The sequence below is a fragment of the Wyeomyia smithii genome, chromosome 2 (genome assembly GCF_029784165.1).
Source record: "Wyeomyia smithii strain HCP4-BCI-WySm-NY-G18 chromosome 2, ASM2978416v1, whole genome shotgun sequence".
NCBI lineage: Eukaryota > Metazoa > Arthropoda > Insecta > Diptera > Culicidae > Wyeomyia > Wyeomyia smithii.
The window spans coordinates 183,363,908-183,380,857 of NC_073695.1; the positions used below are offsets into that span (position 1 = coordinate 183,363,908).

At 39.0% G+C, this 16,950-nt stretch overlaps 1 protein-coding gene across 1 annotated transcript; it reads left to right on the top strand.

Moving 5' to 3' along the window:
• Window positions 1-12,976: 12,976 nt before the first annotated feature.
• On the top strand, window positions 12,977-13,872 carry LOC129720247 (uncharacterized). Its single transcript, XM_055671697.1, has 3 exons — window positions 12,977-13,312; window positions 13,376-13,577; window positions 13,630-13,872. The coding sequence occupies exons 1-3, from the start codon at window positions 12,987-12,989 to the stop codon at window positions 13,870-13,872; spliced, it is 771 nt and encodes a 256-aa protein (XP_055527672.1). The 5' UTR covers window positions 12,977-12,986.
• The last annotated feature ends 3,078 nt before the right edge of the window (window positions 13,873-16,950 follow it).

A 16,950-nucleotide genomic window follows, 5' to 3' on the forward strand; every position in this document is an offset into this window, starting at 1 on the left:
TGAACGACTCAGTGAAACGCACCGAATTGCGGCAGATTATGCTTGAACATGTTTTCTCAACAAAATTGATTTAGCTGATATGTGTGATTCTTGACGGTTGCACATCAAGCGTCAGGACAACGGGCGAAATGTTGGACACGTTCGAGACGTTGGATGGTCTGATGCAAATGGATGGGCTCTAGAACTTTCTGTTCAACATACATGCTATACGAAGGGCAGGGTAGTTAAAACGGTAGACTATCACCAATAATCATCATCACCGATACCTCTAACATCTGCTATCGTTATTAATGATGACGATAATGACTTCAAACACTTACGTTGTCGGCGATGAAATGAAATTGAAAAATCAATTTTCTATTATTACTTTAGAATTTTAGTTCCAATCAAATGCATCTCTTTTCCAACAGAACATATTTTATTTATTAAATCAGAAATTTAATCGCGCAATAAATATACAGACTGTTTGGCTGTCTCCTTCGTCTTCTTTCTTCAGTAGAATCAAAAATTATGTTTCGTTAATAATTGATGAATAAACCAAAGTAATTGGGCATTCTAATTGCTCATCCGTTGACCAAGTGTTGGAGGTTCTATACTTTGAAAACCAAACCAGAAAAAAATTGGTGGGAATTTTTTTTTTGTTAATGCCAGCATCTAATTTAGGTCTGCTTACAGTTTGTAAGTCAACTCAAACAAGATTTATTTTAAAAAGACATTAGACGAAACACTAAATCACTAAATCACAATGTCGCATAACATGGGCACTTACCCTATGAGAAAACTTGCTCCGATGAATCCTGCAGAGTTACTTTTCACTACAAAATGGAAACTATCACTCGATAGTTGCGTACCTATCATCGGTCAAGATGGTCAAGTTTGGAGCAGTACTGGAACGAATTCGTCGCAAGCAATCTCAATGGTTCGGGTTGAATAATAATCAGGATACTGATTATTTTCGTCTGCTGAAAGTTGTACTAATAACTGGAGGTATTCACCAGATGATGACAGATGTTTTATGATTTATATCGATGTGTTTGATTTTCACAGTGATTTACTGGAACGTTGATCGAAGGTGGAAACGGATCTGTTGGTACTGCTTACACTGCTTGACAATTGTTCAATATTGCATTTTAATGTTACAGGCTGCTGTTTGTTTAAGTCGAGGAGATGATTTATTTCTTTCGACTTGGTGGTTCATTGCTGCAGTGGGTTATAACATGTGTATGTTGAACATATTTCTTTTTATCTTCTATTTACCAACCATTCTGCAATCGATGGAATTTATTAACCAAAACAAAAGTAACTCAACTGATATCGAAAATGATGCATCGGTTCGTCGAAAATTCCATACCGCCGTACTGAAGGCGTGTGGTGGGCTTTTATTTCTGACTTTTTGTATTCAAGTATCACTTTCGAGAGCCAGCTATCATCGGGATTTGCTTTTCGACGTTCCGTACTATTTCGCGATGTTCGGGTCCAAATTCGTTTCCGTAACGAAATTCTGCGTTAAAGAAATTTTTCCGTCGCTCTGGGTAACCCGAATCTACTTCTACACAGTAACGTTTTCATCATTGCTAGCAGGACTGCACGCGGAATTACTCATCATTGCTAATAACTATAGAAGAATCGTCACTCAGATTCAAGCTGAACTGCAAGAAAGTAGCGGTAGCGAATCAATAAACAGAAAAGCTGACGCATTCTGGACTACACTTAAACGGCAGATGGGATCGGCTGTGAATCAGCATGAAGAATTGTTAAAATGATTTTTGAACCGACATCAAGCAGCAAAACAACCAACCTGTTTTTCAACGTTTCAGAAACGTGGTAATTATAAAACCAGCACTAGAAATGGCTTTTCTAGTTATGTACATAAGAATGATTTTGTGCATAGGGTTTTTGAGTTTTCTTGTTGTAAACTCGGGTTTATCATCAGCGTCTGCTATTTTACTGCCGGTGGTCGTCGGATATCTTGCAGAGTGTTACTGGGCCGGCATTTTAGCTGATTCTTTCCAAGATGTCGTGAGTTGTGACTTTCACTAACTGTTCATATGACTACAGCTTTCTATTCCAGAATCAGTGGATCATCAATGATATAAGTGAGCTGTGTGTTTCCTTACCGCACAGCAATGGCCATCACGCAGACTACATTCAGAAGCGGACTTCGTTGATGATTATTCTGCTTTGTACGTCCGACAGTATCCGAATTAGCTGTGGTGGCTTTTTTCAGATGTCATCCAGGGTGGTTCTACGAGTGGTTAATGTATTATACACTGTTAGTACTTTCCAGTGGCAAATAACATAAAGGTTTGATTAGGAATTTGTGTTAACACTAATGATATTTTCTTCGGATTATCTGAGACTTAGATATGAGTTTTGAAATTTTATTTATATAATTATAAAAATATACGATATTCTATGAATTCTCACTATCACACAAGTTTTAGCAAAATTTTTGCTCTGCTCTCTGCAGATCGTTTTTTTTTTGTAAGATTTGAACCACTGCGACAATTGTTTTGATCTTTTGTGGTATGCAGCTTGTTACCTTTAGTCAAACTAAAATTAGACTATAAACGCACTACAACTCAAAAAATAACATGAATATTCATTGGAGGAATACCTGCAAATTGCACAAAGCAAAAACTTATAGTGGATGACTGTTTTTAAGATTAAAAACTTTTCATTGATTTCACATCTTATGGAATATTCCACTTTTTGGTTTTTGAGGTAGAATTGTATTTAGAAAAATTTGCTTTTTTATTTCAGCCGATAGCGAATAAATGAAATGTGTTCTAAAATATTGTAGTACTAGAAATTTTAAAAAGTTTACTTAAGACATCAAGTTGCCATGATTTCAATTTATTGAGATACGTAATGTTCTTTAGAAGTAGTACTTTAAAATATGTTTTCTGGATTTTTCTATACTTTATCCACATTATATAACATGAGTATGTTCCGCCAATTTTTAGATAATAGTAAAATAAGCAACTTTGCTGTAGGCACTTTTGCGTGTTGTTGATCTCATCTGTAGAAGATAGGCGTCGTACACAAATAACGTAACGCATGAATGGAAGGGGGATGGAGTTGAGTCTGCGTTACTTATTGTTACGTAGGGGGGTAGTAGAGACAGTTACGTAATTGTGATGTTTGCTCGAAATTGAAAATTTCGGAGGAGGATTAGGCTGATCAGCGTTACGTAATTTTAGGGAGGGGGGGGGGTAATCATATCGAACGTTACCTATCGTTACATAGGGGGGGGGGGAGGTATTCCGAAATCTAGATTTTTAGCGTTACGTAATTTGTGTACGACGCCATACTATGATTTTTAAGTTAAAAAGGCCTTTTTTTTAAATGATTTTAAAAAGTAAGTTCCGAACCGTTGCACTTGTAATATGTTTTATTTAAAAGCCCGACGTTTGGTCTCTAATAATTGTAACTTATAAGGAGATACTTGAGGCCACAAACATGTCAATCACATCTATCGACTTGGATAGTCGATGCTTGGCCTCCTACTTATCCTTGAACAGTTAAAAACTGTTTGCGATGCCATCCTGGACAGCATTGCGGACCAGATGTCGCCTGCCAACGGGTTCAATTTCAGGAGCTGCCGTCCAAAAAAAAAAAAAAACGGTATCCTACAACTTGATTATGCCGACCACCACACAGTTAGGTGGCTGCGTGCTACGGCATCTTCTTTCAAACCGTGGGAGGGAGCACACCTCCGTGTCTTGCACTTAAAGGACCTGCCATAGGCCCTCAGATATCTAGGGTACTTCCATTCTCCATTCTCTTCTCGTCTACTCCAAAACCAGAACGACGGACACGTGCATGGCGAGTATGTCATCGTAACGTTACTGCAAAAACTGTTGAACTGATGGTAGAGCTGTACCAACCTATAAAATATAGAAACGGAGACGATGGGTCGACTATGTTATCCTGTCCTTCCACATATTCCATGTTAAAATCATAGGGACTAAGCCGCAATGACCAGCCGTCTCCTCGTATTAGGGCTCGCTTAGTGTATTCACGTAGCCGGTTAAAAATAAATGCAACGTCTTTCGCATCGGTTGGTAGGGTGAAATGCCTTCCTAACAAGAAAAAGGAGAAGTGTTCTACCGGCCATACCACTCCGAGAGCCGCTCGCTGATTTTGTGCGTCCTTTTTTTCTGTTGGAGTCAAAGCTTTGGACGCGGAACTAATTATACGTGGGTTGGTACTTTCGCTTTCTTGAACTAGTACTGCTCCTAAAGCGTTTAATTACGCATCCGTTTACAGCACTGTATTTTCACGATCCGAAAAGTATCCTAACGACACAGTACATCCAATGATTTGTTCTTTCAACATGTTGAACGATCGCTCATGTTGCTTACCCCAACTCTAAGTTTTAGATCCTGCTACCGTCCTTCCACAAAGGGTTTGATATTTCCCAAAAATTTCGGATGTAGGATCACGTATGATGCTATCCTAGGAAGCTGCGGAGTTCTGAAGTTGTGAAGGGTCGTCTAAATTTTTTTAATAGCTCGACTCTTGGTGTCCTCGAAATGAAACCCATTTTGGCCCAGATCGTGACCAAGAAATGTGATACGGGATTTATCGAATTAACACTTTGAATCGTTCAGAGTCAGATTATTGTGTCTGAGAATCTGAAGTACTTGAGCAACGGTTTTATGCAATTCTTTCAAGCAATTTGCGAAGACCAGTATGCCGTCGATATAACAAATTTCCTTTTTAAACTCCTTCCAGGATTCTCGTCATTTCACGTTGGAATATCTCAGGAGCGCAATTTACCCCAAACATTAAAGTGTGAATCTGAACATCCCGTTATCTGCTAGAAATGTTGTTAGGTCACGTGATTCGTTGCATAGTTCCAGGTGATAGTATGCGCTTTTCAAGTCGAGCTTCGTGAAATACTTTGATCCATGCAACTTCACCTTCATTTCATCCGGGAGTGGCAGGCGAAAGTATTCGCGTTCAATAGCCCGATTCGGTACATGCATTTTCCCACTAAGCGAAAGTCATCCTTGCCTTTTTCCACAGCAGATATGCCGCTGATCCACTCCGGCGCAGAAGTTACTCTTTCGATGATTCCATTCGCTTCCATCTCCAAAATCCGACGTCGAGCGCCCTCGCGATAAGCAGCAGTGATGTTGTAGTAAGCATTTCGCGTGGGTAGGATTGTTTTATCAACACTATCTTATTTTCTTATTTTGACACCCGGCATGTTAGGAAAAAAATGTTTTTGACTTCTTTACACTCATTAATTTGAGGCTTGATAGTTAACAACTTCAGGTCACTCGCTGTTGACCTGCCGAGAAGTGATCGCTCTCCTTCTTTAACGACAAGGCTAACACGGAGTTTGTCGACCTCGTCACTTGTATGTTCGCTCTGAATGCAGAATCGACTACCATTGGCACATGTGTAGCGTAAGTTCGCAGCCCTCTTTCTGAACCAACCCCAATAAATTCCAAGTCGACCGTCCTTGACTCATATTCCTCTCGTAGACGCTACCAGTCATTACCTTTTACGACAATTACATCCGCTCCCGAGTCAACCAAGAATGAGATACCACTTGAAGACCCGACGTGGCATTCAACCAGCACGTCTTCGGGAGGAAGTGCATTAAGCTAACAAGTAAATTAATATACGTTACAAGTAAACTAATATAACAAGTAAATTAATATACGTATACTTGAACACGGGGAATTTTTATTCAATGTAATTAATTTAACCGAGCAAGTTAACTTTACCTCTTCTCTCATAGAATCTACAACATCATCACGGAAAATCTGCCTCTCTTGGACGGCATCTATATGATCTGATCGCACGTGTAGCATTTGAGTTTAAGCGCAGGACAAGGTCGATTCCAATGTACTCTACCGTAACATCTGGAGCAGCGCTCTCGACGACTTCTCGGAGGGTCACTGTTAAAGCGGAGCTGTTTGCTACGGGAGTCACCAGCCTGTTCGACTTGAGCTTCTCTTTTTAACGGTGCGTCGATCATTCGTCCCCGTACTTGATTTAATATTGTATCCTCGCTGGAGTAACTTCCTGCTAATACGCCTCGTCCCACGTTGCCGACTGGACGATGAAAGTTGTCACGTGACCAAAAGTTCTTGTCGTTCTGGCTAACTCTCGGTTGGTCATCCCTTCAAGGAGCTGAGTACGCATGAAGCGACAAGGTTCGCCTCTGTCGTTATAATCCAAAGGACGATTATAACGACAGAGGCGAACCTTGTCCATGAGCCTAGCGTGGAAAGCCATGACCGATTCACTTTTTTCCTGATGCATAGAAGAAAAGTGCTCATGCTCGGCCGTCGTGTCAGTCATGGATCGTAGATGACTCTCCATATTTTTGATAAACGTAGCATAGCACTGCTCATCGTTTAAACTTGGCTTCAACTTGGATAGCTTGCAGCTTTTCGCCCATAGATACGAAAAGAAGTCGCAATCAACCAGTGGCGTTCAATAATGAAGCCGCAAGTTCGAAGTTTTCAATGTATGTTGACCACTTCTCCCACATTATGTTCGTATGGACATATTTATCCGAGAGAGAATTGTTTACAGGTTTATGGTTGGTCTAATTGATCCTCGTACTGTCGCAATTTTGGTAACTACATGAAGGTACGTTGTGGTTTATGTTGCTGTTGTCAATATTTTTGGTGTTGTTGTAGTTGTAATAGCTGTGTGTGGGTTGATCATTCCGGTTGTTATTACTTGTACGGTTACGTGTTATGTTGGATTTGTTGTTCAGATTCCAATACTTTTTATTGGCTTTTCTCTGCTTTATGGCTCTATCTTTAACCTTTTGCTGCTGAACGCGGCGCAACTTACGTTTGTCGTAATCTGTCCAGTCAGCACGCCACACTTTTTTTGGTCCGAGCATTCGCCAACCTTCTGTTGATCTTGCAGATTGATCAAGTAACTCTTCCATCAAGCTAGGAGGAGACTCTGATTGCGATCGAGTATGATTAATGTTTTCTTCCAGACTAAAAATCGCATTGCTGAGTGATTTTACTTCAAATAAAACATCACCGCTAACTTTATTTAGAGCCTCCTTTGTGGAGCGGGATTGAACAGAACTGTTTTCGTTACAGTGCACTTTCATGTCCTTCGTGAGGCTACCTAGGTTTTCTAAATTATCACTAATTCGCTTGAGATCTGCAACGAGGTCTGTTGTGAGATCTGTTACATATCCTTCAATTCGGTCTCTTGTAGCTTCCATTGATACATCAAGAAGCTTCGTGATGTGGTTTTTAATTTCAATGAGCTCCGAATTCTTCGCGGTTTTGCTGGTTTCCATGTCAAGCGATAATGTGGACACAGCACTATCGACTTTTGTTGCTGTGTTCTGGTTTATCGCTGACACGGATTCCATCAGCTGGTGCTCCATATGATCAAACAACTCATCCATTGCATTGAGCTTTTTGAGTTCAGCAGCAATCTGAGAGTTGGCTTCAGTTTGGGCTTTGATTGAGATTATCAGCTCCTTTTGATCGTTTAGCACCTTACTAGTATCAATTCCAGCTTTCAGATGATGCTGGCACTCCTCGCACAGTGGTATCATGAAGCGCGTGATATAATTCTCCTGGTGCCGTTGAACTCCAATACATGCCGCGTGAAAATACTTGGAGCAAAATTCACACTTCCATAGGAAGCGATCGTCGCCGATACTGCATGTTTTTACACAGCAATGCATTTTATATTTACGTTACGCGCCGGTACGATATAGAAAAAAAATTGCAATCGATTAATACGCGGTGTTGAAAATATACTTAAAATTGCTGACACAAGAGCGCGCGCGGGTCAATAGAATTGTTTGAAACAAAGTTAAAATGAATAAAAATATTTACAGGAGCGCTACACAAGCGCGTCTAGTTAGTAGGTAGTTGTTTGCCAAGGGGTGACATCTGGCTTCTTACTCTTCTTACTCACCCACCTCGCTGATCCCTGTTATAGTTTTCGTAAGTGATGCCATTCACTCGGAAAATACTTGAATGTTTTAATTGCTTTTTATCAGCAAAATGCATAATTCCTCCTGCAGGCGATAGTTTCACCGTCTGAGGGTTACCGGAGAATCTGCATCTTTAATATCCTTAAAATCATCTGTGTGTCATCCATCAATGATTATGATTCATTCATTGACCCATCTGAATTGTACTCTCCGCATAAGCGATATGCCTCAACAGGTATGTTTCAAACTTAATCCAGAACGAAATCAAAAGTAGAAATAAGCTTACATTATTCACTTCCGACATTGAGCAGCGGTATGCTGTTCTGATGCTTCACGTAAAATTGTATTAACTCCTTGCGCACTTTAAGATCTTTTGGTAATCGATATAAGTGATGATCCAAGTCGAGCTCTTACTACACCCGTCTTTGTACGCTTTGTACTTTATTTTGAACGTTCACTCGGAAATATTTTAGATTATAATAGGTGACATCATAGAAAAACAAATCAAAACAACGAAACATATTGTACAGCAACACTGCCAGCAAGCCTGATGATAAATTTTAACGCACCCGGGGTTTTCAATTTCAACCAATCAGCGAGTGGTTCCCAAAATGGATGCAAATCTAAACCTAGTTGTCTCCCCTTAGGTTAAAAAAGAATGTATGTCACAGTCGAAATATATATTTGCGCGGACTGAATTTCAATATTTATTTCCAAAAAATTTTCTAGTAGAGTATAACGGAAACCGATAACTATTTCTTTGATTTCTCAATCACTCTGCTAAGACGATCGGTATAGATTTTCTAAATTCCCCTTAGGTTGTTTGAAAGTCTTACAGACTCGACGTGCATTTCTGGCTGTGACAGCAGTTGTATGCTTATTTGATGTAAAGGGTAATTTTTTTGCTATTTGGTTTTTCGTGTATTCAGATTTGACAATTCACGCGGGAATTCTGACAGCTGTCAAAGTCTAATGTACTCAGTTTGGTTTGCCATTTCACCATGAACAGACTTACGCCTGAACAACGCTTACAAATAATCGAATTTTATTACCAAAATCCGTCCTCTGTGAAAAATGTTTTTCGCGCATTACGATCATTATTTCAGTGATGAAGCTCATTTCTGGTTAAATGGGTATGTTAATAAGCAAAATTGCCACATTTGGATCGAAGAGCAACCAGAGGCAATACAAGAATCGCCAATGCACCCAGAAAAATGCATGGTTTGGTGCGGTTTACACGCTGGAGGCATCATTGGTCCGTACTTCTTCAAAAATGATCAAAATCGCAACGTTACGGTCAATGGCGCTCGCTATCGCGTGATGATTTCTGATTTTTTTTTTTGCCGGAAATGGAAGAGCTGGGTCTAGTTGACATGTGGTTTCAGCAAGACGGAGCAACGTGCCACACATCGCGCGAATCAATGGACATATTGCGGAATGAGTTCGGTGAGCAATTAATCTCACGAAATGGATGGGTTCAGTTTGGACTGTCATCTGCAACGACTATAAAACCATTAGAACCACCCAACAGCCCCTTCAGTGCAGTGTACTTGTCGTAAATGAAATGTATACGTACAATCAGTCATCTGGTTGAAGAGCGGGTAAAGATCGGGATATTTCGTCGAGCAATATCACGAATCATTTCATGAAATTTCATCTACGATATTTGGTCTGGGTATATCATGAACGAATGTGACGCAAAGAGATAGAGAGAAAGAACGATCTGATTCTTATCATATCGTGGCATCGCACATAGGGGTATTTTGAGTGAAAAGTTGGAAACAATTATTTCCATGCACAATTACGCTGAAATTTTCATATTTGGTCGGCGTGCGACCATACCGAACCAAGCGCCAAAAACATTATTTCGAGTAATCGGCGATCAGAGTTTACTCACCCCGTATGCTTCCTGCAAGCTTCTGCAGAGAAATTTTGTTATAATACCATTATAACTGTTCAAATGATTTCGTTTCTTCGTGAAATATAGATTATTAATTTTAACATCCACTAGTGTTAAAAACTCAATTTTCAAAAAAAAAGCCCTTGGTTCGGTCTGGTTGCACGCCGACCATTTAGCAGTTTCTATGTGTTTAATACGAAAATTTTAATTGAAACATAAATAATATCTACCTAGCAGTGATAAATAACTTTTCTTAAACAAGGTTTTTTTCTTCATCTATAATTTATTTGACACGGCACAAATACAGTTTAATGTTTAACGGCGCCAATTATATCTGGTAGCTTACTTTCTAAAGTATCTTAATAACTAAAATTATACAAGTTATTTGAAATTATATATATCGGCTGTTAGCGTCAAAAGAATCGTATTACTAGCTTCGCAATTGACCTGTACACCAAACAGTATATCGCGAAGTAATGATTACTAATAACAAACAAAAATTCGAGACAGAATCAGAATGTAGTTTTGAAGCTTTGCTTTTATGCAGAAAGCTTTAATACAAATTGCACAAAAATAAACGATTGCACAGAAACAGATTTAGCTGGATATATATTCTTATTTAGGGGGTCGAACGTCTTCGTCAGTGGTTTTCTTCGGCAGTTTTTCTGCAGTAATCTTATGCAAAAGAAAACCACTGACGACTCATTATCAAAATAGTACCCAAATGTTACAACGACATCCTTAGAGGAATTCACTTGTTCTGGAACCAAGAGACTTAAAGTATCATTTATTGTAGAGAAGCAGATTTTGTGTCGATTGGATGTTGTCCACCTGCGCATGATATCTGCTTTAAAAACACTCATTCGCTGTTTAAGCATCATTCGAGATTTCAATGAACAATTCAGTATTTGGAATAACTTCGCCATTCCACGCTGTGACAGAGGATTATTGGAGCCATTTTCAGAGAAGCTTCTTCTGAAAGTTTTTCAGTGTCTGAAAACACGTCGCGATTTAAAAAAACTCATAAATTAAAAAAAAACATTGCATAGGATTAGAAATATAAAATGATGATATATCATGAATGCGCAAACATGCGCAAGTTTTTTTTCTGGACATTCGTATCTACTAAAAATGTGTTTGTTTGTGCACAGAAACGTCCAGAACATTTAGAAAAACAATTTCGAAGCTCAATTTGAAAGGTAAAATACCCATAATTGGCAATGCAAAATATACAGTCAACAAGACACCAAACCGTCATCTAAAATGTTCAAAACTTAACGGATACCTTTTTTTGGAAGATCCATATTTGAAACAGGCCGAATAAAATCACTAATATTATAAATTCCACCGAAAAAAACACAAAATTTCGTATTCAAAATCTGCTTTGCTTTTGCCTTCTAGTTTGACAGCTGTTGTGAGCCAAGAACAAAACAAATTGAAGCAAAATAGTTGCCATGGGATACCCCCACTATCTATGAATCTAGTGGTATTAATTATGGGGTTTAAATAATAATTTTGAGTTTTGCAATTTGTTCCAACTTTTGCATTCAAATACCCCTCGGTGAGTTGCGTCGAATCATGTTCATGACGTTTTATTTTCTCGCACCTCGAAGTTCAATCGGGATATATCAGCGTGTGAAAAGAGCGACAGAAAGTTCGGGAGCGAAAACGTATCGCATTTGAAAATGATATTTCGCTGATGATTCCAACACTGGTCATAAGTTAGGGTCCTGGGTGGAGTCGCCTCCACGGGCGTTGGTGATTATAAGTGCGTGAAATAAGCGAGAATGAAAAAAAAAGACGCTGACCATCCTGATAAGCGCTCTACGCACTTGAATTGTGTATGTAAAAAGGAGGTCGATCGGTGAACGCATATGGCCTTCGAGTGTAGGATTCTGCGATCAATACTCGGTGACAAACTAGAGAATGAGGCGTGTGGCGCACGTATTGTACAAGGTATACGAACATTTTGATATTGGACATGTCATAGGAATTTTTATAAGGATATTTTGTTTATTGAATAAAAAATTTGAAATGTGAAAGAAATATTTTCCACATAAATGATTGAAATACTCCATCGGAAAACTGTTGATTGTTACCTATCAATATATAATTATGTTGCGCAATAAATATTCAGACTGTTTGGCTGTCTTCTTCATTTTATTTCTTCAGTAAAATCAATAAATTATAGTGTCAGGATTTATTATGTTTCGTTAATAATTAATGAATAAACTAACTGTAATTGGGCATCCTAGTTGTTTATCCGTTGACCAAGTGTTGAAGGTTCCATGCTGTTAAAACCAAACCAATGAATTGGGGGTAATTATGTATTTATACTAGCATCTCTTTTGGATCTACTTATAATTTATAAGCCATCTCAAACAAGATTTGTTTCAAAAAATAGTTACAAGACAAAACACTAATCTAGAATACTGTAATAAGATTCCAGGTCGGATAACATGGACACTTACCCTATGAGAAAGTCCGCACCGATGAATGCTGCAGAGTTAATTTTCACTACAAAATTGAAACTATCACTCGCTAGTTGCGTTCCTATCATCGGTCAAGATGGTCAAGTTTGGAGCAGTACGGGAAAGAATTCGTCGCAAGCAATCTCAATGGTTCGGGTTGAATAATAATCAGGATACTGATTATTTTCGTCTGCTGAAAGTTGTACTTATAACTGGAGGTATTTACCAGATCGTGAAAGGTGTTTGACGATTTCTATCGATGTGCTTGATTTTCACAGTGATTTACTGGAACGTGGATCGATGGTGGAAGCGGATCTGCTGGTACTGTTTACACTGCTTGGCAATTGTTCAATATTGCATTTATATGTTACAGGCTGCTATTTGCCTAAGTCAAGAAAATGATTTATTTCTTTCGACTTGGTGGTTCATTGTTGCAGTGGGTTATAACATGTGTATGCTGAACTTTTTCCTTTTCACTTTCTATCTATCAACAATTCTGCAATCGATGAAATTCATTAACCAAAACAAAAGTACCTCAACGGATATCGAATATGATGCGTTCGTTCGTCGACAATTTTATACTACCGTACAAAAGGCGAATGGTGGGCTGTTATTGCTAACTTGTTTTTTTCAAATATTGCTGTCAATACCCAGCTATCATCGGGATATGCTATTTAACGTTCCGTACTTTTTCGCGATATTTGGGTCTGAATTCGTTTACTTTGCGAAAATGTGTATTCACGAAATTTTTGCGTCGCTCTGGATAACCCGAATTTACTTCTACACAGTAACGTTTTCATCATTACTAGCAGGACTGCGCGCAGAGTTACTCATCGTTGCTAATAACTATAGAAGAATCGTCATTCAGATTCAAGCTGAACTGCAAGAAAGTAGTGGTAACAAATTAATAAGCAGAAAAGATGACGCATTTTTCTGGACCAACCTCTACCGACAGATAGGATCGGCTGTAAATCAACATGTAGAACTATTACGGTAATTTTTATTCCGACATCAAACAGCAAAACACTTAACCTCTGTTTTATTTGACTGTTTCAGAAACGTGGCAATTATTAAACCAGCATTAGAAATGGCTTTTCTAGTTATGTACATAAGAATGATTTTGTGCATAGGGTTGTTGAGTTTTATTGTTGTAAACTCAGGATTGTCATCAACGTCTGCTCTTTTATTACCGGTTGTCGTCGGATATCTTGTGGAGTGTTACTGGGCCGGGATTTTAGCTGATTCTTTCCAAGATGTCGTGAGTTGTGACTTTCAAAAACTGTTCATGTGACTATAGTTTACTATTCCAGAATCAGCGGATAATCAATGATATGAGTGAGCTGTGTGTTTCTTTACCGTACAGCAATGGCCATCACGCAGACTACATTCAGATGCGGACTTCGTTAATGATTATTCTGCTTTGTACGTCCGACAGTATCCGAATTAGCTGTGGAGGCTTTTTTCAGATGTCATCCAGAGTGGTTCTACGAGTGGTCAATGTACTGTACACTGTTAGTACTTTCCTGTGGCAAATGAAAACAAGATTAGAATAAGACTTAAGGTTTGTGTTAACATTTGTGATTCAGGCATGAGTTTTGAAAGTTTTGTATTGTATCAAATATAAAAATTATACGTTATTTTAAATAAACTCACTATCACGTGCTATCACCCAAGCTTAAACATAATGTATACTACACCTGACTACGTTTTTGATCGTTAAAAAAGTTAGATAACAGAGAATTTCACACTGAGAGTGATTTGCTATTCTCATCCATCATTTTGGCAATTCTTTGTGAAATTTCAGCGGCTTTTGATCAATCGCGTACAGTACATTTCTACCAAACTCCCAATGTATTCATTGTCAGTTAATTACTCAATTACTTACTTTAGATAGACTCTTCAGCTGCATCAAAACAAAATCGCCATTATTTCCTGTTCAAAATTGGCTAACTGTATCCACACCCAATGCAAATTCAAATATATCAACGTTTACAAATTGTCAAAATAATTTATCGAACAATTCACACACCCTATAAACTTTTCTAGTTTGTACTGGTCGTAAGAAGAGTAGTTGAAGGGAACAGTATGTACCTATGGTTGACCACGGCACCGGTCATTCCGCTGCTTCCCTATTGACTGTAGCGTAGTTTTGCATATTTTCTATCGGTGTGTAGGAAAATTAGTGAGTCTGGTGACTTGGTGAGTGAGTCTCACTAAACTAATAGTAAATTTGGTTATACTCCGTTAAACGCCTTTTCGTACAGCTCCAATATGGATCCCCTAAAAACAAGTGCTCGAGGTAGATGAAGGAAAAGTCATTCGATTCGGTTCCCTTTCCGGATGGTTTTACTGTGTAGGGCGAATTGTTTTGGTACGTGCTGGGTTTGTTTGTGCTTTTTTTCGAGTAACAAGTATCACATGTAAACTGTTCGGTAGAAGCGGTACAATATCATTTAACGTTACGGAGAAGCAAAATGCACTGGGAGTTGGAGCCGCACGAACGAGGGGAGATTTAATTTATTTGCTGAATTGCTACCAAAAGACAAATTACTGTTTAATTGTTTCTACAGCTACCGGGTAGTTGTTTTAGAGCCGGCCAGTTTCTCTCTTGCGTGCTGATGCTGAAACTAATTTGCTTCGTATCTGTGTAATCCCTTGGTTTGGCATTCCCATAGTTCTCAATCGAGCATATCTTCGAGCATTCACCGGGGTGGTGTTGAGCGGCTCAAATCACGATGAATATTTCATTTAAGTATGCTATGTAACATAAATGTGAGCAATTTTTATAGACCAACAATTAGAATTGTGAAACCGCAAAGAGACTCAAGCTCGACTCAATCGTGGCAGTATGGTTACCCATAAGATGAAGATGATAAGATGATAGAAATAGTTTCAGCATTCAAGAAATATGCTATTTTATTAAATCAAATCCTCAATATTATAACATCAATGAAGATAAGTATGAAAAGTTCATTTCTATACTCTTGTAGTCATAGCCGTGTGCAGGTTATTGGTGGTGTGAGGGCTGATTCCGGGAATATCAGGGAGATACTTGTTAACGTGGTGCCAGAAGATAAGGATTTAAAAATGGTGTCGAGTATCATGTTTCAGTCTCTGGACATCGAACGCATACTGAAGGCCTAGAAATACTGCACAATGAACCACTGCGATTAATAATCTCAGTTAGGCGACGTACTCCGGTTATTATCTCACCAGGACTTTCTCATCAAATTTTGACAGGTATTATGTGTCTCTTATCGACGATACGCAATCTGCGTTATGTTAATACTCAGTATTCACAGAGTAGGTAGATACTGCGAGGCTTGTGTATCGTCATAGAGTTGGCCTAGCTGACCTATCAATGTCCTTGGGTCTTTCTTATTGAGTCTAAGTAGAGCGGAACTCTTTTCGCCACCTGGATCTATGAATTCTTTCAATTGTTTTAATCCGCTTATGACAGCCCACTTTGCTTTGATTGCTGCTTTTTCCCATTAACCGATTAGTAAACGCATCTGAAAAGTTCTGGACCAACAAAGTTAGGGCGATTAGATGCATTCCCATGCTAGTTTAGAGTGTCAAAAGGAAGAATTCAGGGATTTGAGCGTTGCCTGACAATCGCGGAAAATGCAAATATTTTCATGTCGATAGTTTCTCTAGAGACACGTATTCGCGCATTTTATTATTACCTATATTTCCGTCGTGTTGTCCAGTGGGAAAAAAGTTTGTTCATTTAATAACCATCTGTGTAGAAGCAAAATGAGCCTTCTCAAACTCTGAGCACTCCTTGGTTCTAAGTTTTTGGTTCTGTTTTCAATATTCTGTAGGCAATTTAAAAGTTCGGTTTCATTTCTACCCATTTCTCGTTGCTTTTCATAGGATTATTCGCTTGGAAATCTCTCATTATTAAACTCATTCATGCGGCTGCATAAACTCTAAATGCCCGGGTCTTCGCACATCTTCCGAACTAAGTGGTTCAAGTAGTGCCTGGCCTGTTCACAACCATCATGTTGCTCCTCGTACGCACAAAACGAGGGAATATGATGAAGACATGCTCTGCGGTCTCCCCAATATGGGAAACATGGAGGACTACGCGTGCCCGAGCCAGTGTAAATACTGCCTGAAGCAACCATGTCCTGACTGGATCTGTATCAGGTGCAAATTCACTTCTCCAGTCCTCCATATTTCCATAGCGCCCATAGGGACCATCCCCGATGCCATCTGATTATCGAAAATGGTATCTCGTATGCCCCTTGTGTCACCTTGATCGAAACTCTCTACATGTTAATGTTGAGATTACTTCGATATGACACTGTATGATACGCACCCGCAATTCACGGGCACATGAGCCTGTAGTGACTTACCAGTTTACAACGATAATTGTTAGTACCTAGCGCTTCGGACTACTCTGCCCTACCATATTTAAGTATGGACACAACTACGCCGGCAAGAAGTATCCGCATGCTATCGTGCACTGCTGAGGTATCCAGCATCATTTGATATAGTGCTGCAAAAGTCGTTGAGGCCCTCTTACAGACAAAGTTGACGTGGCTCTGAGTTACCTGCAGGGTATATTTAAGCAGTGATGTACAAAATGAAAGTTAATTATCATCAGCTCTAATCTGGTGTATTAA